Source organism: Globicephala melas, chromosome 12, assembly GCF_963455315.2.
Source record: "Globicephala melas chromosome 12, mGloMel1.2, whole genome shotgun sequence".
NCBI lineage: Eukaryota > Metazoa > Chordata > Mammalia > Artiodactyla > Delphinidae > Globicephala > Globicephala melas.
Genome location: NC_083325.1, coordinates 9378296 through 9402151, shown reverse-complemented (window position 1 = coordinate 9402151; position 23856 = coordinate 9378296). Strand labels below are relative to the sequence as shown.

At 41.1% G+C, this 23856-nt stretch overlaps 1 protein-coding gene across 1 annotated transcript in view; it reads left to right on the top strand.

The window, feature by feature from the left end:
• The window catches only part of C12H2orf92 (chromosome 12 C2orf92 homolog), a 34380-nt gene that overhangs the window by 3084 nt on the left and 7440 nt on the right, over window positions 1–23856 (top strand). Inside the window, exons 3-5 of the mRNA XM_070046901.1 lie at window positions 1956–2039; window positions 14867–14944; window positions 23733–23846. Coding sequence (XP_069903002.1) covers window positions 1956–2039; window positions 14867–14944; window positions 23733–23846 — 276 coding nt within the window. The remainder of the gene's footprint in view (window positions 1–1955; window positions 2040–14866; window positions 14945–23732; window positions 23847–23856) is intronic.

Sequence of the window (23856 nt, the reverse complement as noted above, 5' to 3'; positions counted from 1 at the left end):
AGCCCTTGAATTGGGTTTTTTGGTGAGTTTTAGGAGTTGTCTATATTTTGGATATTAATCCCTTATCAAATATGTGGTTTGCAAATATTTTCTATGGGTTGCCTTTTTACTCTGTTAATAATGTCTTTTGATACACAAAAGTTAAAAATTTTCATGAAATCTAATTTCCCTATTTTTTTCTTTTGTTGCCTGTGCCTTTGGTGTCGTATCTGAGATATCATTGCCAAATTCAATGTCCTGAAGCTTTGCCCTATGTTTTATTCTAAGAGTTTTGTAGTTTTAGCTCTTATATTTAAGTCTTTGACCCATTTGAGTTAATTTTTGTATATGAGGTTAGGTAAGAGTCCAATTTCATTCTTTTGCACGTGGATGTCCAGTTTTCCCAGCACCATTTGTTGAAAGGATTTACCTTTCCCTGCTGAAAGGTTTCAACATCCTTGACAAAAATCCCTTGACCATATATGTGGGGGCTTATTTCTGGGCTGTCTATTCTAGTCCATTGGTCTGTAGGTCTGTCTTTATGATATATCCCTTTGTTTTTTTTGGCTGTGCTGGGCAGCTTGTGGGATCTTTGTTCCTCAACCAGGGATAGAACCTGTGCCCCCTGCAGTGGAAGTGCAGAGTCCTAACCATTGGACCACCAGGGATTTCCCGATATATATTACTTAAAAATAAATAAATTTATTTATTTATTTATTTTTGGCTGTGTTGAGTCTTCATTGCTGTGTGCGGGCTTTCTCTAGTTGAGGTGAGCAGGGGTTACTCTTTGTTGCGGTGCGTGGGCTTCTCATTCTCATGGCTTCTCTTGCTGTGGAGCACGGGCTCTAGGCGCGTGGGCTTCAGTAGTTGTGGCACGTGGGCTCAGTAGTTGTGGCTTGCGGGCTCTAGAGCTCAGGCTCAGTAGTTGTGGCGCATGGGCTTAGTTGCTTCATGGCATGTGGGATCTTCCTGGGCCAGGGCTCGAACCTGTGTCCCTTGCATTGGCAGGCAGATTCTTAACCACTGCGCCAGCAGGGAATCCCCTGATAAAGAGTATAACTACTCTATATCAAATTGAGAAAATTCCCTTTGTTCTCTAGTTAATGGGAGTTTTATCCTGAATGGATGTTTGATTTTGTCAAATGCTTTTTCTGATCATCTGTTGTGATGAGCATATGATTTTTGTATTAACATGATGAATTACACTGATTTATTTTTGAATGTTCAATCAGTTTTACATTCCTGGAATAAATGTCATTTAGTTATGATATATTATCGTTTAAAAAATATTGTTGGATTCAATTTGCTAAAAGTTTGTTAAGAATTCTTACATCTATGTTTATGAAGGATACTGGCCTCTACTTTTCTTTTCCTGTAATATCTTTGTTTGGCTTGTTATCAGGATAATGCTCGTCTCATTAGAATGAATTGGAAAGTACTCTCTCAATTTCAGTTTTTCAGAAGAGTTTGTGTAGAAGTGATGATGTTTCTTCCTTATTGATAGAGTTAACAAGTGAAGCCATCTGGGCTTTGAGTTTTCTTTGTGGGAAGGTTTTTATCCAAAAATTCAATTCCTTTAATATGGAGCTGATTTCTTTTTAAAAGAAAAGCAATTGGGGCATCCCTGGTGGCGCAGTGGTTGAGAGTCCGCCTGCTGATGCAGGGGATGCGGGTTCGTGCCCCGGTCTGGGAGGATCCCGCGTGCCGTGGAGCGGCTGGGCCCGTGGGCCGTGGCCGCTGGGCCTGTGCGTCCGGAGCCTGTGCTCCGCAGCGGGAGAGGCCACAACAGTGAGAGGCCTGCGTACCGCAAAAAAAAAAAATGTGTACTGGAACCCAAGTCCAGTGCTATTTCCCCTAGAGCAGGCCAACTGCAGGATGTTTCTCTCAAATACCATGCATGAGTGTATCGATTTAAAAAGAATTACATGCAGATCCAGTGAAAGATTGGCTCACAGCTAAAGTTTACTTTCCCATAGGTTATCCTCAACAAAAGAGCTTGAGAGATGCCAACTTTGCATTGAGTTCAAATAAGCGAGAAGAACATTTGGTTAAACTATTTGGTAAGTAATCTCCTCACGTGAAACTGTCAGGCTGTATGAAGAGTCTCATGCGTGTCCGTGGTGGTCTCCCAGATAACCTTTCCTGCTACTCTGATGGGAAGGAAAGTGCTTTGCTTTGAGGCTAGAACGGGTTCTCTAAGTGTCAGAGTCTCAAGAAATTAAGAAAAACATAGAAGATAAACAGTTGGAAAGGATTCTGCTCCTCAAGCAGGGGTCCATGTAGCAGCAGCAGGGCCGCCATCTAGGATCTATTGGAAAAGCAGTGTCAGATCCCAGCTCAGACCAGCTGCATCACATCTGCCTAGTTGAGGTCCCCAGTCGAATTCTGCATGTGGTAGAGATGGTGAGGCCCTGAGGCTGAGATAGACCTTCTCCCAGGTCCTCAGCCCTAACTGAGCATGAGAATCCCCTGGGAGATTGTTAAAAAGAGACACGTGATCAGATTTCCTGACATGGGAAATCTACCTTTGCATCAGTAGTTTTTAAAGCTCTCCAGGTGATTCTAGGCTGGGACTCATTGATCTATTCCAAGCCTCCCAGGTAAACTTGAGAAAAACCAAGGCCTAGATAGAAGATGGTTGGGTACGAAGCTCCAGGAATACATCTCTTCACCGAAGATAGAACTGAGCTGGCAAGATCTATCTTAAGCAACTATTTTGGAACAAGAGATGAACATTTGCATAGTCCAGTAAAGAGCTTGATGAAGAGGTTGGTAAATTTTAGTGAATTTCAGTGTTCCGTGTAGATCCTACCATTCTCCATCCCCCAGCCCCATGGCAGGTAGCCAAGTGTTTTGCAGCCCACATTCTCAGTGTGGCTTCCTGGTGCCAGAATCTGGGTGTGTGTTGATCACTGCCTTTGACCACTGAGGGCTGGCACTGAGGCTGGCCATTTCACATGATAGTTTCACTATCATGACCTAAAGAACTTCCAAGAAATTCTGTCAAAGAGATTAAAAAGACAGTATTTTTTGTTTTTCTCCTTTTGAAATATAGACACTTACGGAAACCTTTGTCAGGCCACCGAGTGACTGCAGACGTAACAAACTGGAAATTCAGCACCCATACACAGTAAGGAATACACACTTTGCCAGAATAGTTTGGAGAAGTCACAAATGCATGGTTCCAGCCCTCAACAAGCCGAAACTGTCCATCCCTGAGGAGTGGGAGAATGAGATTTCCAAAGTTACCCAAATAGAATGTGTAGCTCTCAACAAAAAAAATTATGAAACATACAAAGAAACAGGACAGTATGGCCCATTCACAGGAAAAAAAAAAAAAAGAAATAGTAAGAACCCATCCCTGAGGAAGCCTAGGCACTGGAATTATTCATCAAAGATATTAGATCAACAGTCTTTAATATATTTAATCAGTAAAGGAAATGATGGACAAAGAAGGAAATAAGGAAAACAATGTTTGGACAAAGTAGGAATATCAGTAAAGAAATAGAAGTTAGAAAAATGAGCCAAAGAGAAATTCGGAAGTTGAAAAGTACAGTAAGTGAAACGAAAAACTCACTGGAGGGATGTGACAGCAGGTTTGAACAGGCAGAATTAAGGATCCCTGACTTTGACCTGGGACACTTGAAATTATCCAGCCTGAGGAGCAGAAAGAAAAAAATGAAATGAATAAACAGAGCATGAGGGGCTGTGAGACACCATCAAGAGTACCAATATATACGTTTTAGAAGTCCCAGAAGGAGAAGCGAGCAAACGACAGAGAACATATTTGAGGAAATAATGCTCCAAAACTTCCCAAATCTGATGATTATACACATCCAAGAAGCTCTACAAACTCCAGGCAAGGTAAATGGAAGAGACCGACACTAGAGCACATTATAGTCAAACTGTTGAAATCAAAAGACAATCTTGTCAGCATGAAAGAGAGAAGCGACATTATGTACAAGGGATCCTCAATACGATTAATGGCCGATTTCAACACAAAAATCATGGAAGCCAGAAGCAGTGATATGACATATTTAAAGTCCTGAAAGAAAAGTACTGTCAACCAAGAATTCTACATCTGACAAAACTATTCTTTGATCATGGAGGAGAAATTAAGACATTTTCAGATAAATATAAGCTAAGAGATCTGCCCTGTTAGAAATACTAAAGGGAATACTTCAGACCGAAATGAAACAATACTAGACAGTAACTCAAAGCCATAAGGAAAAAAATAAAGAGTAGCTATCTTATTTTCCAGCAAAATAGATTTCAAATAAAAAAGTTTACAAAAGACAAGGACGTTATATATTGATAAGGGTTCAACACAGAAAGAAGATATAACAACTATAAACACATATCACACAGCAACAGAACCCCCAAATATATGAACCAATAATGGACAGAATTGAATAAAGAAATAGTTCTACAATAATAGTTGGAGACAGTAACCCATTCTCAATAACACATAGGACTAGAAAGATAATAAGGAAATAGAAGACTTGACCAACAGTATAAACCAATTAGACCTAACAAGCATGTACAGAACACGCCACCCAACAACAGCAGAAAATACATTCTTATCAAGTGCACGTAGAATGTTCTCCATATGTTGGCCACAAAACAACTCTGAATAAATTGAAGAAGATATAAATCATATGAAGTATCTTTCTTGATCCCAATGGAATGAAACTAGAAGTTTACAACAGAGGGAAAACTAGAAAATACACAAATATGTGGAAATAAAGCAACAGACTCTTAAATAACCAATAAGAAATTAGAAATTACCTTGAGATGAATGAAAATCAAATACGACATACCAAAACTTATGCAGCAAAAACAATGCTAAGAGGGAAATTTATAACTATAAATGCATACATTAAAAATAAGAAAGATCTCAAACAAATAACCTATCTGTATACTTTGAGAAATAAGAAAAACAATAGCAAACTAAATTCAAAGCTAGCAGGATGAAGAAAATGATAAAGAATAGAATGGAAATACATGAAACAGAGAATAGAAAAACAATAGAGAAAATCAATGAAACCAAAGATTGGTTCCTTAAAAAGATAACAAAACTAACAAATCTTTAGCTAGATTGAATGAGAAAAAAAGAGAGAAGCCTCAATTATTAGTTAAGAATTGTGGGGACATTACTATAATCACAGAAATAAAAGGGATTATAAGAGAATACTAGGAACAATCATATGCCAAAAAACTGGATAACTTAGAAGAAATGAGCACATTCCTAGAAACACACAAACTACCAAAACTGATTCAGAAGAAATAGAAAATTGGAATAGACTTGTAATAAACAAAGAGACTGAATCAGTAATCAAAACCTCCTAACAAGGAAGAGCCCAGATTCAAGTTGCTTCACTGGTGAATGCTACCAGACATATAAATGAGCTAACACTAATGCTTCTCTAACTCTTCCAAAAAATTGAAGAGGAGGAAGCACTTCCTAACTAGTTCTAAGAGGCCAGTATACCCTGATACCAAAGCCAGACAAAGACGTTTTAAGAAAACTACAGAGCAATATCAGTTGTACATATAAATGCAAAATTCCCCAACAAAATGCTAGAAAACCGAACCCAACATCGTATTTAAAAGGATTATACACCAGACCAAGTGGGATTTATTCCTGGAATGCAAGCATCGTTCAACATAGGAAAATCAATCAATGTAATAGACTACATTAACAGAATGAAATACAAAACCACATGATCATGTGAACTGATGCAGAAAAAGCATTTCAGGAATTCTGGGTTTGCCCTTCTTCCATGTGTGCTGTTAAAGAGGCTTCAAGGGCTTCCCTGGTGGCGCAGTGGTTGAGAGTCCGCCTGCCGATGCAGGGGACACGGGTTCGTGCCCCGGTCCGGGAGGATCCCACATGCTGCGGAGCGGCTGGGCCCGTGAGCCATGGCCACTGAGCCTGTGTGTCCGGAGCCTGTGCTCCGCAACGGGAGAGGCCACAGCAGTGAGAGGCCTGCGTACCGCAAAAAAAAAAAAAAAAAAGAGATCGGTACTGTCTGGCTGATTGATTGGTGGTCAGTGACCATAACTGAATGAATGAACGGTTGCACAGAGCTCTTGCAGTCCCACTATCCACGCTTTCAGGAATTCCCATCTAGGAATGAGAACACTTTTTTTCTCTTCTTGGCAGGTGCTCTGTGTCTCTGAATCCAGCCCCACATGTGTGGAAGGGGAGTGGCTGCATCTGAAGTTGGGTGGCTGGTGCAGGGTTTAGAAGGATCCCATCACTCCCCTAGGCCTACTGACCCACCCAGTGCCAGGCCAGTGTTGGCCTTGGCATTGGTGGGCCACTGATAAACTTGCCAATTTCTCTCTGAGCAACAGTTCAGGAACTTGTAGGTCAACGCATTCATCAAGGAAGGGGATGTGAGAACTCACCATCTTGAATGAGTGAAGTAATGGTTAAACTTTTTGTGTCCTTATTGTCAGCATTTATTCCATCAGGCGAGTAGACCACCCACCAGTATACCAACAACCTTTGAAAAAGGACTCAGAATATACACAAAATGAATGGAATTTGTGATGATTATTTTCTGTTGCTTTTCAAAGTAAACTGAGAAGGACAAACAAAACTGCTGTCCCCAGGGAATAGTAGAAGACTGAAAACTTTAAAAGGGAAGGAGAAATTAATATAGTTCAAAAAATGTAATCGTGAAAAATTAGGAACAGTTTATAAACAAAGAGCTTTCTGACTAAAACTCTGTTTTGCTTTATTTTTACCCTCCGGCCTTCACCCATATTTATGGGCCATCCTGGGGAAAGTCTCAGAGATGGGTCAGAATGACAGCACGAATAAGAAGGAAAATTATGACACTACATATCATGAGATTTGGGACAAAGTTTCTAGCTACATATCTTTAGTGGGCAATGTTTACTGCCCCGGACATCTAGTGGAATCAAAATTTTTCAGAAATGATTTATGTTATTGGAATTTCTCTTCCCCAGAGAAGGAATTTTAGAGTGTAATTTCACATATTAGTTGAGTTTGTATTATTTATTCACTGTATTTATAGACTGCTTTACAGGGAAAAATATCAGGTCTCCACTGCTGGTATTAATATGCCTGTATTTACTTCACTTGAGATTAAATTCTAGAAGAAACAAGAAGAACAGCAGGCAAAACAATTACAAAGAGAGACACAAAAGAAAGCAAGTATATGTCTTTAAAACTCTTTAAGAGCACACTTTTCTATAGGCCTATGTACTGTATTATAGGTACTAAGTTATCATTTTACCGTTCTTTAAAACAGCTACTTGTGCAGCAAAGACAAATAGAGATATGAAGGAAAGAATTGTCTGAAATCCTCTCTATAACCTCCAAGATGAAAGTGTAACTATCCTTCTATTTTGGGGAAATCCCTCAACTTCATGTGTCCGACACTCTCTGGAGGCTATTCAGAGGACAGGGACTGGAATTGCAAATGGTGTTTATACCGTTTCTTACACTGGGAGCCCCGAGCGGTGTAATAACTTTCCACCAAACACGCTTTATACTTCCACGTGTGTGACCTGGTTTGAGGCCAATCTCAGCCCTGGGTGAGAGCTGGTGCAGTCTTTAGTACCTCATTCCACGATAAGACCAAGGACAAAAAAAATCACTTGCCCTAGGCCCAGCCGTAGAAATAACAAAAGTGATGAACACACTCTTCCCTTTAAAGCAGCTTCATATCATTATTATGTTTTAAGTAACACTTTGAGAATTAAGGCAGGTATTCGATCACAGGTCATAAGGATAGAAATGGGAATCAGAAATTGTCAGCAGAGTACGTTAGTGCCTGGGTAGCAGAGGAGTGAGAACTTGTTGGAATACTGCATACAGATGTGAATTCCAACTCCTGAGATTCCTTTCCCACAGCATCTGCCTGGGCTCCAGCCTCTGCAATCAGCAATCAGCTGGTGCTTCACTCTACAATAACATATAAACTTTCAAACACACATTTCCAAGTACAAGTTGAATTCTATGTTAGCATTTCAACACTGGATTAGGAGTTTGGGATTAGCAGATGCAAACTAGTATATATAGGATGGATAAACAACGAGGTCCTACTGTATAGCACAGGGAACTATATTCAATACCCTGTGATAAACCATAAAGAAAAAGAATTTAAAAAACACTGAAAATATGGGCCCAAGGGGCTTGTAAGGGTGTACTGATAAAAATTTTTCAATTTGTTTTCATGTGTTTTATCATCACAGGAGCCAATGTTGATGGGAATTCTGAATCAGAATTTTTCTTTGGCAGCATGGACAGAATTTCCAATAATAGTAAATGCAAATAGATAAAATTGGAGTTAGGGGTCAATAAGTGATACCTCTTCTTCCTCTTGCCTGAGTTCAGAACCAAATGTGAGACTAAGCTAAGGGTCCAGCAGATGGAGCTCAGACAATTCTCTCCAGGAATACTTGGCTGGCTAATGTGGGTGCTTCACCTGGAACTAGGAAGAGTGCTCCAGTCACTGGTAAGGTTTAGGATACCCTTGCCTTCTCCAAACCCCCTCCGTGAGAGAGTTTGCTTTTGTAAAATTCACAGCATAGAGGAGCAGATCAAAACGTTTGCTCTGTGCAGAGGGATAGAGACAGAGAGACAGAGGCAAGGAGAAAGGAGCCAGTAACAGGCACCTGAATCCCTCTCCCAAACTGAACAGTGAAGTCTCTCCCCTACCCCTGGGGGACGGGGCTAGTGAGGGGCTGAGCACTTTCTGGAAGTGGTACCCCAGAGGCGCTCTCTCCATCAAAGCAAAGGCTCATCTCAGATCCGATTATGATGGAAGAAAATGGGCTCTGAAGAGGAACTAGTTCCTCAGGATGAGGAACTAGAATCCCATGCATCATTTCTTCCCTAGACAGATATAAAAATTTAAAAAGAAAAATAGGGAATTCCCTGCCGTCCAGTGGTTAGGACTCAGTGCTTCCACTGCAGGGGGCATGAGTTTGATCCCTGGTCAGGGAACTAAGATCCTGAAAGCCATGCAGTGTGGCCAAAAAACAAAACAAAACAAAAAGGCCAAATATGTCACTGTCTGAGTTGGTGAATATGTGGTCTTTCCTGGGTGCAGGAATAGGAACTAGGTCAGTGGTTCCCAAGCCCAACTGTGCATCAGCCGTGGGGAAGAGGATGTGGAATGGAAAGAGCTTATTAAAAATCCGTATTCTTGGAACCCACCAAGAATCTCTAGAAGCGGAGTCCAGGTTCTGCACATCTTTGCATATTCTCTGAGTGACTTGGATACGGTTGGCCAGATACCAGCCCCTGGTGTTTGGAACCATTGGCTGAGATGGTTTTCAGAGATCAATTTACCACAGAAGTCTCTTTAAAATGAATACTTCTAGTATCCCTGAATTTACAGTACACATTTCCTTCTGTAAATTGCATGATAATCATAAATTAAATATAGTTGGGCATCTCTTTGGTGCCTGAGTCTCCGCTGGGAGAAGTGAGAGGATGCTTTTGTGCTGAGGACCACACATGGGCTAGAATGGCTTCATCAACACAGTCCACATCATCCCATTTTTCTGTGAAATGGCTACCCATTTGTCCCAACACCATTTATTAAAAAGTCCATCTTTGCTCCAGTGACCCGAGAAGCCCCCTTTATCGTATACTGAATTCCCATAAGTACTGGGTCTTTTCCTGGGCTTTCTAGTCTAAACACTGGTCTATTGGTCTCTGAACACGACAGTACTACACTGTTTTCATTACAGAGGCTGAGACAGTATGCTTTCATGTCTTGCGGGACTAGTCCCCTTTGGGCAGTTTTTGTTTCTTCAGTGTTTTCCTGGTTATTTTTGCATGTTTGTTTTCCCCATGAACTTTAGTATTAACTTGTCTAACTTGATTAGAAGCCTGTTGGTGTTTTTATTGGCACTGCTTGCAATTTATAATGCAATTTCACTTTGGGGAAATGGGTGGTAAGTCAAACCTATCCTAGAAAAGGGGAGGTTTTTCCAATTTCTTTAAGTTTACTTTGAGCTCTTTCAGTGTGTGTTAAAGTTTTCCTCATGTAGATTTTGTACATATCTTAAGTTTATTCCTAAGTAATTTAATCTTCTGTGTCATTGTAAAGGGGGGTTTCCCTACCATTATATCCTCTACCTAATTAGTGTTTTGGTGTAGAAAGGCAATTGACTTCTTTATATTAATTTTATTAATTTATTTATTTAAAATATTAATTTATTTATTTATTATTTTTGGCTGCGTTGGGTCTTCGTTTCTGTGCAAGGGCTTTCTCTAGTTATGGCAAGCGGGGGCCACTCTTCATTGCGGTGCGCAGGCCTCTCACTGTCGCAGCCTCTCTTGTTGCAGAGCACAGGCTCCAGACGCGCAGGCTCAGTAATTGTGGCTCACGGGCCCAGCCGCTCTGTGGCATGTGGGATCTTCCCGGACCAGGGCTCGAACGCGTGTCCCCTGCATTGGCAGGCAGATTCTCCACCACTGCGCCACCAGGGAAGCTCTGTATATTAATTTTATATTCGACCACCTCATGCAATTCTAGGTTATGCCATTATATCATCTGAAAATGGAAATAGTTTTACTTTACCAATTATTTGTGCTGCTGATTTCTTTATCATGTCTAATCGTCTATGCTAATACCTCTAGGACAATCTTGAGTACTAGTGGAGATGCAGTGGGCATCCTGCCTTGTTCCTGCTCTTAGAGGAAATGCCTTTAGTGTTTCCTGATTTAGACGCTGGTTATAGAACTAAGATGACTAAGGTACATACATATACACACACATAAATGCATACATACATACATATATACATATGTGTACATATATTCACATTGAGAATGTATCTGTCAATTTCTCTTTGCTTGCATTTTTTTTAAAAAAATATTTAATTTATTTATTTTTGGCTGTGTTGGGTGTTCGTTGCTGCACGTGGGCTTTCTCTAGTTGTGGCGAGCGGGGGCTACTCTTTGTTGTGGTGCACAGGCTTCTCATTGCGGTAGCTTCTCTTGTTGTGAAGCACAGGCTCTAGGTGCGCGGGCTTCAGTAGTTGTGGTACATGGGCTCAGTAGTTGTGGCTCACGGGCTCTAGAGCGCAGGCTCAGTAGTTGTGGTGCACGGGCTTAGCTGCTATGTGGCATGTGGGATCTTCCTGGACCAGGGCTCAAACCCGTGTCCCCTGCATTGGCAGGCGGATTCTTAACCACTGCGCCACCAGGGAAACCCTACTTGTGTGTTTTTAAAAACAGGCATGGGTGTTGAATTTTGTCAGGATCTTTGTAACTATTCATATGATTTAATTTTTCCCTTAAGTCTACTAGTATTGTATATGATATTAATGGATTTCCTAATATTGAACAAACCTTGCACTCCTAGAATAAATCCCACTTGATCATAGGGAGATTTGGTGTGTCCAGTCACTATTCAGGAGTCCTGGGCCTGGTTCCAGCTTCTGTCCTGCTTCAGTGTATCCTGGGAAGTGGGGTTCCTTTAGCCACCAAGGAAGCAGTGGGCTGCAAGTCCTTGTGTGGGAATGCAGACCAAGTCACAATTTAGAACTTTTAAATATTGATACATATGATGGGTGTGTCTCCATCTGTACTCTTGCGCTAGTCCCTGCAAATGTTAGGTGTGGCCTGTCCAGGAGTGCACGTTATAGTACTAGGACGCCCTGAATAATAAACACAATTGTTCATTGTTTAAATGTAATTAAGTGATCTACTTGGGGGACACACAGCTTACTCTCTAGCTTGGTCTTTTGATTTGTAAAGCAATTCCTTCTGTTAATTGCTTTCAAATAAGGAACTGCTATTTTCCTTCATAGGAACCAGGACAAAATGTTTGTTCTTTTAACATCAGAATTAATTTATAACCTCCACCTTTTCTCTGCATACATTATATTCTACTGAATGCCTTATTGTATTTAGGACTGTCTATTTCCCCCTTTAAATTTACTGGTAATCATCCTTCTAGTACATATGCTGAAATGACCATAAGACAAATCATAACAATAACTGTTGCATTCACTAGACTGTCTTTCCCCAGGGCTGAGGAGTTAAGGGTCTGATATAAGGTAGGAGCTTAATAAGATTTGCTAAAGGAATAAATGTGTGAATGAATGAGTGAATGGTACATTCTGAAAAAATAATAATCACTGTTATAATGATAAAATTAATGTACAGTGAGCACTGAGTACCAAAGGAGTTTTCAACTACACTATTTAATGCCCACAGCAGTCCTATGTGTGTAGCATCATTATTACTATGCCCCCATTTTCCACATGTAGATACTGAAGTTAAGTAAGTTGCCGGAGGTCAAGCAGCTAGTAGGAGACAGTGCCGCTGTTTGAATGCCTGTAAGACACACCAGTTACACTTGCATAATTTGTATCCCTTTTAAGGACACCTGGAAGAACTTTTAGGCAGAAAGAGTTTCACAGACACCACATTGAACAATAATTTGCAGTTCTTATGACTGGTCCTTAGATTTTCTCACTAGACCAGATGCCCAGTGTACCCAGGGCAAGACCTCCTTCTGTCTTCTGCTGAGTGGGTTCCACCTGTGCTGCTGATGTGCTCGAAACGTTGCCAGTGGAGAACAGGGAGGGTAGCATTTTCCTTTCAAGTAGTTGCTGTATGAAAGAACTGTCAAATACAGATGCTGACAGTGAGTATTCCTGTCCCCCTCCCCACCCTGGTTATGACACTGGAGGGGGCCTGGAGTCCCTGATACCCCACTGAGCTTGGTCCCCTGGAAAAAGTATACCATTCCCTCGCAGACTTTGTGGCACGTCCCAACTGGCCATGTTGGTAGATTTCTCTAGGACTTTTGCATGTTCCCAAAAATGACATCACCTTCTCGAAAAGTGTCCTTCGGTCATCAGCCTTATTGCTTTTTCTCCCTTCTCGGAGCTTTACTCGATGCTTGACCACTTCCTAAGCACAAAATGGATTTATTTTCCTCTGTCTTCCCAGATCCCCAAGGCATGCAGCGATCGATCTAAATTTGGCTTGAAGCCAATTCCATATTTTCTTTGTTAACAAAGGATCACATTACAAATTGATCATCACACTCATCTTGATAATCCGTGATGTTGGGTTTCTAGGAGCCTCCAAATTAGAAGAAAAATGTAGACTAGAAATCCTCCCTTGGGACTATACTGTTAGGTTGACTCATGTGATCTCACTGTTTTTGTAGGTCAAAAATGGTCAAAGATCTCCAATTTCATGTGGCTAAACTTAATATCTTGGAAGTCCTTCAGGGGTCTCTGCTTAATGGTACAGGTTGCATACCCAGGTCCAGGCTTCCTGCAGATCATAGATGCCTCTGTAAGGGTATCACTTCTCTCCATCCACAATTCTTGCCCCAAAGCAGAGGTAGCTGATTAAAATCCTCATGTTCACATGGACACAAGTGAATGTTTCCTTTTTGTTCAACTGTCTTCCTTGGAATTTTATTCCTGCTGTGGTTTTAAAATATCTCCACAAATTCTTTGATACCCCTCCCTCTGAAAGACGGAGCTTCATCCCTGTCCCCTTGACTGTGGGCTGGACTTGGTGATTTGCTTCTAATGAACAGAATATGGCAGAAGTGATGATGTGCCACTTCATAGATTAGGTCGTAAAAGACCTTATGGTTTCCGGCTGGCTGGCTCTTCGGTTAATTGCTCACTCAGAGGAAAGTCAGCTGCCATGTGAGGACACTCCAGCAGTCCTAAGGGGAGGCCCCTGTAATGGGGAACTGAGCCCTCCTGCCTACAGCCAATGAGGAGGTGAGGCCTTCTGCCAACAGCTTGTGAGCCATCTAGGAAGCAGACCCTCCAGTGCCTTTCAGCCTTCAAACTACTGCAATCTTGGCCGACCAGACAGGCCTAGCCGGTGGTTCTGGCTCAGAGTCTTTCATGAGGTTGCAGTCAAGATTCTTGAAGATTCCTTCTCTTACTCAAGACCAGCTGTCGCGCTCCTTCCCTGTGGTTGGCACTGTGCCAGGAACTGGAGAGCTAAATGGGGCATTCTTGTCTTCCAAGAGCTCACAGCTAGTAAGACAGTCAGTCTCATTAATAATCATTGGACGTAAACATGCTAAAATTGAAAGTATGTTAAAAGTGCTTTAGGTTATACTTGCATGGAGCTTTGGGAGATTAAAAGAGAGGCAGGTCTGCTTGATAAGGTGTTTTGAGTAGGTGAACAAAGAAGAGGCCTGAGGAGGCCCTGCATACAGTGGTGAAGGTGACACCCCACAAGAAAAGAAGGCCGACCAGGCCCCTCTTCAGAGACCAGGAGCTGCTCTGAGGCTACTCTGTGGGGACCAGGAAATCCCAGACCACCCTGTCTGTACCTCTTCCTTAGCAGTAGTGACCTTTCAAAAAACCAGAATTAATGGTAAGAAAGGCAGAGGGCCGGCTAGGAAGAGGGGTGAGGAAATTATCCTCTTTAGAAGTGAAGTGTCTTGGAAAAAGTGTGCCCAGGCCTGCGGAGAGTTCAAGGTCATAATGATCATAGCTCCACTGAAAGGAATCTAGTCCTCAGTTAACAGTGTAGCAATAAAGTGCTGTTAACATATAATCAAAGGTGCATTTCAATGCTAGAGTCTCCTGAGAGCAAAACAAACAACACCCAAAGAAATTATGGAGATGTAAAACTTCGACTTCTCCTTGAGCACAAAGCCAAAATTTCTTGCTTCTGGACTCATTGAAGACGACTTTACCAGGCCCAGGGTGTTACTGACTGACAGCTTGGATTGAGTCCACATCATGGAAATGCGTGGGGGATTTGCTCCTTGTGCTTGCTCTTGTTATGGACTGCTACTTTCTCGTAGTTAGTGGCTTTCTAAAGTTGAAATAAAGCTTGGAAACTGACGGTATTTGGCAAAACTTGGTAATTGTGCTTATTTTTTTCCCACAGAAAATAATCCAACAAATGACCAAAATCACAACCCACCACGCGTGAAAAACATCTTCCAAACGCTCCAAAGATCTTTAGGTAAATGAGAACTTATGACCATATTGATGATAAGTATATATAGTGACTCCTGATTCTAGGTTTTGTTTTTGTGCTACAGAGACAAGGAATGTAAAAATTTGCGTTCAAGTGGCAAGTCTATCTTTTTTAAAAAAAACTCTATGAAAGAGCAAGGCAAACACAACCCCTTAGTAGATTAACTCTATGTTATCCAGGGTTTTCTGTCTGTGGTTGTTAATTCCTTGACCCTGATTTGACAAGCTGGCTCTTCCAAAGTCAAGTAATTATGAGTCATTTTAAGCTGAGAGTTTTCTCTCTTTTTCTAAGACAAGTTGAATAAAAAATAAATTTATTTCTTTTTCCAGAAATGTGAGGCTGTTATCACATACTTCCTAGACAGATTCACCCCAAAGCTGCAGAATTAGCTGCAGTTTTTCAACCCTGTCTGTTTCTACTAAGCCATTCTGTGGTCCCTCTACCAATAAATGAATATTTCAGTGTATTTAATCTTCTGTATTGCCCTTGAAATTCAAGAAACGTTCTTTTTAAAATTGAAGTATAATTGACTTAAAATATTATATTAGTTTCAGGTGTACAACCTAGTGGTTCAATATTTTTATACATTACAAAATGATCACCATAGTAAGTTTAGTTACTATCTGTCGCCAAAGTTATTACAATATAATTGACTATATTCCCTATGCAGTACATTACATACCTGTGACATATTTATTTTATAACTGGAAGTTTGTTCCTCTTAATCTCCCTCATCTATTTCACTCATCCTCCCACGCCTCCTCCCCTCAGGCAACCACCAATTTGTTCTCTGTATTTATGAGTCTGTTTCTGTTTTGTTATGTTTCTTCATTTGCTTCATTTTTTAGATTCCACATGTAAGTAAAATCATACAGTATTTATCTTTCTCTGTCTGACTTATTTCACTTAGCCTAATACTCTCTAGGTCCATCCATGTAATCACAAATGGCAAGATTTCATTCTTTTTTATGGCTGAGTAAGACTTTTGTGTGTGTGTGTGTGTGTGTGAAATATATATATGACATCTTCTTTATCCATTCCTCTATTTTGTTCTTGTTTTTTATTTTGGCCACACCCCACAGCATGTGGGATCTTAGTTCTCCGACCAGGGACCAAACCTGCACCTCCTGCATTGGAAGCGCAGAGTCTTAATCACTGGACCACCAGGGAAGTCCCATTCCTCTATTGATGGACATTTCTGTTGCTTCCATATCTTGGCTATTGTAAATAATGCTGCAGTGAACATAGGGGTGCATATATCTTTTCAAATTAGTGTTGCTGTTTTCTTTGGAGAAATATCCAGAAGTGGAATTGCTGTATCATATGATAGTTCCATTTTAAATTTTTTGAGGAACCTCCATACTGTTTCCATAGTGGCTGCACCAATTTACATTCCCACCAACGGTGTTCAAGGGTTCCCTTTTCTCCATATCCCTGCCAACAGTTGTTATCACTTGTCTTTTTGGTAATAGCCATTCTGACAGATGTGAGGTGATATCATGGCTTTGATTTTCATTTCCCTGATGTTCAGTGCTGTTGAGGATCCTTTCTTGTGTCTGTTGGCCATCTGCCTGTCCTCTTTGGAAAAGATGTTTATCCAGGTCTTCTGCTTATTTTAAAATCAGGTTGTTTGTTTGATATTGAGGTGTATATGTTCTTTGTATATTTTGGATATTTACCCCTTTTCAGATATGTTATTTGCAAATGTCTTCTCCCATTCAGTAAGTGGCTTTTTCATTTTGTGGATAGTTTCCTTTGCTGTGCAAAAGCTTTTTTTGTTTGTTTGTTTTTTGTGGTACGCGGACCTCCCACGGCTGTGGCCTCTCCTGCTGCGGAGCACAGGCTCAGCGGCCATGGCTCATGGGCCCAGCCGCTCCACGGCATGTGGGATCTTTCCGGACCGGGGCACGAACCCATGTCCCCTGCATCGGCAGGCAGACTCTCAACCACTGCGCCACCAGGGAAGCTCTGCAAAAGCTTTTTAGTTTGATTAGGTCTCATTTGTTTGCTCTTGCTTTTGTTTCCCTTGCCTGAGGAGGCATATAGCTGAGACTGGTGTCAAAGAGCTAACTGCCTATTTTTTCTCCTAGGAGTTTTATGGTTTTAGGTCTTATATTTAAGTCTTTAATCTGTTTTGAGTTTATTTTTGTTCATGGAGTGAGAAAGTAGTCCAGTTTGATTCTTTTGCATGTGTCACTGTCCAGTTTTTCCAACACCATTTATTAAAGAGGCTGTCTTGGGCTTCCCTGGTGGCGCAGTGGTTAAGAATCCGCCTGCCAATGCAGGGGACACGGGTTTGAGCCCTGGTCTGGGAAGATCCCACAACCCGTGGAGCAACAAAGCCCATGCACCACAACTACTGAGCCTGCACTCTAGAGCCTGCAAGCCACAACTACTGAGCCTGCATGCCACAACTACTGAAGCCCGTGCTCCTAGAGCCCATGCTCTGCAACAAGAGAAGCACTGCAAGGAGAAGCCCCTGCACCGCAATGAAGAGTAGCCCTCGCTCACCACAACTAGAGAAAGCCTGTGCACAGCAATGAAGACCCAAAGCAGCCAAAAATAAATAAAATAAATGAATTTATTAAAAAAAAAAAAGAGGCTGTCTTTTCTCCATTGTATATTTTTGCCTCCTTTGTCATAGATTGACCATAAATGCGTGGGTTTATTTAGGGGTTCTCTGTTCTGTTCCATTTGTCTTTGTGTCTGTTTTTATGTCAGTACTGTAGCTTTGTAGTATAGTTTGAAATGAGGGAGCATGATACTCCAGCTTTGTTCTTCTTTCTCAAGATTGTTTTGGCTGTTCAGGGTCTTTTGTGTTTTCATACAATTTTGATTTTATTTTATTTTTTTTTTTTGCAGTACGTGGGCCTCTCACTGTTGTGGCCTCTCCCGTTGCGGAGCACAGGCTCCGGACACACAGGCTCAGTGGCCATGGCTCACGGGCCCAGCCGCTCCGCAGCATGTGGGATCCTCCCGGACCGGGGCACGAACCCGTGTCCCCTGCATCGGCAGGTGGACTCTCAACCACTGCACCACCAGGGAAGCCCAAATTTTATTTTATTTTTTCCTCATTTCATTGATTGATTGATTGAAGTATAGTTGATTTACAATATTGTATTAGTTTCAGGTGTACAGCAAAGTGATTCAGTTATATATATATATATATATACTTTTTTTTCCTGGTTCTTTTACATTATAGGTTATTACAAGGTATTGAATATAGTTCCCTGTACTATACAGTAAATCCTTGTTGTTTATCTATTTTACATATAGTGGTGTGTATCTATTAATCCCATGCTCCTAATTTATCCCTCCTCCACCTTTTTCCCCTTTGGTAACCATAAGTTTGTTTTCTGTGTCTGTGAGTCTGTTTCTGTTTTGTAAATAAGCTCATTTGTATTGTTTTTTCGATTCCACATCTAAGTGATATAATATAATATTTGTATTTCTCTGTCTGGCTTACTTCATTGATTATGATAATCTCTAGGTCCATCCATTTGCTGCAAATGGCAATATTTCGTTTTTTTCCATACAAATTTTAGAATTCTTTGTTCTAGTTCTGTGAAAAATGCCATTGGTATTTTGATAGGGATTGCAGTGAATCTGTAGATTGCATGGTATATCTTTCCGTTTGTTTATGTTGTCTTCAATTTGTTTCATCAAAGTCTTGTAGTTGTCCAAGTATAGTCTTTTACCTCCTTGGTAAGATTTGTTTCTAGGTATTTTATTCTTTTTAAAGCATTTGTAAATGGGATTGTTTTTGTAATTCACTTTCTGATAGTTCTTTGTTACTGTACAAAATGCAACAGATTTCTCTATATTAATTTTGTATTCTGCAACTTTATTGAATGCATTTATTAGTTTTAATAGTTTTTGGGGTGTGTGTGTAGGATTTTCTATATATAGTATCATGTCATCTGCAAACAGTGACAGTTTTACTTCTTCCTTTCCAATTTGAATTCCTCTTATTTCTTTTTCTTGTCTGATTTCTCTGGCTAGGACTTCCAATACTGTGTTGAATAAACATGGACAGAGTAGGCATCCTTGTCTTGTTCCTGATCTTTGAGGAAATTCTTTCAGCTTTTCACCATTGAGTATGATGTTAACTGTGGGCTTGTCATATATGGCCTTTATTATGTTGAGGTATGTTCCCTCTACACCCACTTTGTTGAGATGTTGAATTTTGTCAAAAGGTATTTCTGCATCTATTGAGATGATCATATGGTATTTATTCTTCAATTTGTTAATGTGCTGTATCACATTGATTCATTTATGCAGATATTGAACCATTGTTGTATCTCTGGAACAAATCCCACTTGATCATGGTGTATGATCCGTTTAATATATTGTTGTATTCAGTTTGCTAATTTTGTTGAGGATTTTCGCATCTATGTTCATCACTGATATTGGCCTATAAATTTCCTTTTTTGTGGTGTCTCTATCTGGTTTTCATATCAGGGTGATGCTGGCATCATAGATGGGTTCAGAAGCATTCCTTCTTCTGCAATTTTCTGGAAAAATTTGAGGAGGATAGGCTTAGCTCTTCTTGAAATATTTGATCAAATTCACCTGTGAAGCCATCTGGTCCTGAACTTTGCTTGTTGGGAGGGTTTTTTTTTTGTTTTTTTTTTAAATTACTGATTCAATTTTATTACTGGTAACTGTTCTGTTCAGATTTTCTTCTTCCTGATTCAGTCTTGGGGGATTATATGTTTCTAGGAATTTATCCATTTCTTCTAGGTTGTCCATTTTATTGGCATATAATTATTTATAGTAATCTCTTATAATCCTTTGTGTTTCTGTGGTGTCAAGTGTAACTTCTAATTCATTTCTGATTTTATTTATTTGGGCCCTCTCTTTTTCTCTTGATGAGTCTGGCTATTGGTTTATCGATTTTGTTTATGTTTTCAAAGAATGAGCTCTTAATTTCATTAATCTTGTTTTATTGCTTTTTAAGTCTCTATTTCATTTATTTCTGTTCTGATCTTTATTATTTCTTTTATTCTATTAACTTTAGGTATTTTTTGTTCTTTTTCTAATTCCTTAGGTGTAAGGTTAGATTGTTTATTTGAGATTTTTCTTGTTTCCTGAGGTAGGCTAATGTTGCTATAAACTTCCCTCTTAGAACTGCTTTTGCTGCATCCCATTGATTTTGGATCATTGTGTTTCCATTTTCATTTGTCTCTGGGTATTTTTTGATTTCCTCTTTAATTTCTTCAGTGACTTATTTGTTGTTTATGTGCATGTTGGGTGTATTTTTGACAATTTTTATGTTTATGTTTTTGGCAGTTTTTTTCTTGTAGTTGATTTTTCCTATCATTATGGTCAGAAAAGATGTTTGATATGATTTCAATCTTCTTAAATTTATTGTAACATATATAATATAATATATATATGATTTTTTTTGGCCATGCTCTGTGGCTTGTGGGATCTTAGTTCCCCGACCAGGGATCAAACCTGTGCCCCCTGCAGTGGAAACGCTGAGCCCTAACCACTGGACTGCCAGGGAATTCCCTATATATGATTATTTTAAGTTGATGGTCTCTTAAGTTCGAATGCATTCTGATAATCCTGCATTTCCGCTCCTGCACCCCCACCATATTTAATGTTGTTAACATCATATTTTATATCTTTTTGTTTTGTATATCCCTCAACTACTTATTGTGGAGGTAGATGATTTTACTACTTTTGTCTTTTGGTCCACTACCTTACTGTATATTTGCTTTTACCAATGAGCTTTTTCCTTCTGTGATTTTCATATTTCCAGTTGTGGTCTTTTTTTTTCCACTTAGAGATGTCCTTTTAAATTTTCTTGTAAAGCTTGTTCAGTGGTAACTCTTTTAGCTTTTCCATGTCTGTAAAACTCTTTTTCTTTCCCTCAAATCTGAATGATAGCTTTGTGGAGTAGAGTATTCATGGTTGTAGGTTTTTTCCTTTCACCACTTTGAACATATCATGCCCACTCCCTTCTGTTCTGCAAAGTTTCTGCTGAAATGTCAGCTGATAGCCTTATGGGAGTTTCCTTGTACATAGCAAGTTGCTTTTCCCTTGCTGCTTTTAGGATCTTCTCTTGATCTTTATTATTTTTTCTTTAAATTTTTATTGGAGTATAGTCTTTTTAAAAAATATTTATTTATTTATTTAAATTTTATTTTTGGCTGCATCGGGTCTTAGTTGCAGCATGCGGGATCTTCCATTGCGGCATGTGGGCTCCTCACTGCGCCAGGTGGGCTTCTCTTTAGTTGCAGTGTGCAGGCTCCAGAGCGTGCAGGCTCCAGAGCACATGAGCTCAGTAGTTGCGGTGCACGGGCTCTCTAGTTGTGGCCCATGTGCTCAGTAGTTACGGCGCACGGGCTTAGTTGCCCCGTGGCATGAGGGATCTTAGTTCCCTGACCAGGGATTGAACCCACATCCCCTGCATTGGGAGGCAGATTCTTAACCACTGGACCACCAGGGAAGTCCCTGGAGTATAGTCTTTATCTTTAATTTTTGCCATTTTAATTATGTCTCGGTGGAGACCTTTCTGGGTTCATCTTGTTTGGGACTCTGTGCTTTCTGTATCTGGATGTCTGTTTCCTTTCCCAGGTTAGTGAAGTTTCAACTATTATTTCTTCAGATAAGTTCTCTGACCCTTTATTTCACTCTTCTCTTTCTGGGACCTCTGCAATGTGAATGTTAGTATGCTTGATGTTGTCCCAGAGGTCTCTTAAACTATCCTCATTTAAAAAAATTCTTTTTCCTTTTTTATGTTCAGCTTGGGTGATTTCCACTCCTCTGTCCTCCAGTTTGTGGATCCATTCCTGTGTGTCAGGAATTTACTGTTGATTCCTTCTAGTGTATTTTTTATTGCAGTTTTTGCATTCTTCAGCTCTGTTTGGTTCTTCTTTATATTTTTAAACTCTTTCTTAAACTTCTCATTGTATTCCTCCAATTTTCTCCTGAGTTTGTTGAGCATCTTTTTTTTTTTTTGCGGTACGCGGGCCTCTCACTGTTGTGGCCTCCCCCGTTGCGGAGCACAGGCTCCGGACGCGCATGCTCAGCGGCCATGGCTCACGGGCCCAGCCGCTCCGCGGCATGTGGGATCTTCCCGGACTGGGGCGAACCCGCGTTCCCTGCATCGGCAGGCGGACTCTCAACCACTGCGCCACCAGGGAAGCCCTGTTGAGCATCTTTATGATCATTACCTTGAACTCTTTATGAGGTAGATTGCTTATCTATACTTCAGTTAGTTCTTCTTTGGGGGTTTTGTCTTATTCCTTCATTTGAAACATACTCATTTGTTTCCGCATTCCACCTAATTCTCTGTGTTTATTTCTAAGTATTAAGTAGGTCAGTTATGTTTCCCCATCTTAGGCCTTGTGTATGAGACTTCCCATGGGGCCCAGCAGCACACTCCTCTCTGGCCACTTGAGCTATGTGCTCAGGTGGGCTCTTTTGTTGTGGCAGGGCTGGCTACTGTGGATGTGCTGGTAGGTGAAGTTGGCCCCTGACTTGGTTGGCTGCCGGGCCCTGCCTTGTGCCTGCTGGTGTTGGGGGGCTGGGGCCTGGTGTGGCTGGCTGCACAGCCTGGGGGGGTCCTGGGACTGCTGCCAGCCCGTTGGTGGGCAGGCAGGCCCCCGGCGCTAACAGACTCGAGGGAGGACTCCAGAATGGTGCTTGCCAGCCCCAGAGTCACTGTGGTAGAACAAGATCCCCAAAATGACTGCTGCCAGCATCTATGTCCCCAGTTGCCTCCTTCCCCTCTGGGAGCCTCTCCGAGATCAGCAAGTGGGTATGACCAGTGTCCTTTCAAATTAGTGCCTCTGTGCTGGGGCTCAGAGTGTGTGAGATTTTGCATGTGTCCTTTAAGGAGAGAGTCTGTTTCCTACAGCTCTTTAGCTCTTCCGTAGGCAAACCCCTCTGGCCTTCAAAGCCAGGCATTCTGGTGGCTCGTCCTCCCAGTGCAGGAGCCCGGGGCTGGGGATCCCGATGTGGGGTTTAGACCCCTTGCTCCTTGGGGAGAACCTCTACCGTTGTGATTATCCTCCTGTTTGTGGGTCACCTTGCCTGGGGAGTGGATACTGACTCTACCCTGTCTCACTGTGGTTCCTTCTTTATAGCTTTAGTTGTGGGAAGTCTTTTCTACTAGTCTCCAGGTCATTCTCATAGACAGTTGTTCTGGAAACAGTCGTGACTTTGGTGTGCCCCTGGAAGGAGATGAGCTCAGGGTCTTCCCACTCTGCCATCTTGGCCACATACCTCAAGAAACATTTTTTTTATAGTATTTTGTGGTTTCTGAATTGTTTTCACGAACATTGTGTTATCAGTGAGGTAGGTCTTATTACTTCTATTTTATGCTAGTTGAGACTGGGGTCGGAGAGGCTCAGCAGCTATTTGAAAGGTTCTGGCTGAGCCCCGTAAGGGTGCTCCCTGACCAACAGCAGCAGCGTCACTCAGGGCAAGTGAGAAATGCGCATTCCCAGCCCCCACACCCTAGACTTCCTGAATCAGAAACTCTGGGGTGGGGCCCAGCGATCTGTGTCTTAACAAGGCCTCCTGGTGATTCTGAAGCACACTCCAGGGTGAGAACCACGCATCAGTCTACCCAGGAATTTGTTAGGTTAAAAAAATAAACGAAAACAAAACACTGATGTCAGTTTGGACCTTTGTCCAAAATCCTAACTCCTCACTTTGACTCTAGAGGCAGTTACTTTCATCATGAAAATAGAACTAATCACAGCTGCTGCTGGGTGTTTTTAGATGAACCCATTTTGTCTTTTGTCTTTTGTAGGTCACATTGCAGAGGAGAAGAGGGATAAAGAATCCTCTCTATTCAACAGGGATGTAAGTGATGAGCAGTTAACAACCATAAATAAAGGAACACTTCCAGAAGCAATCAGTCCAGGTAATAATCT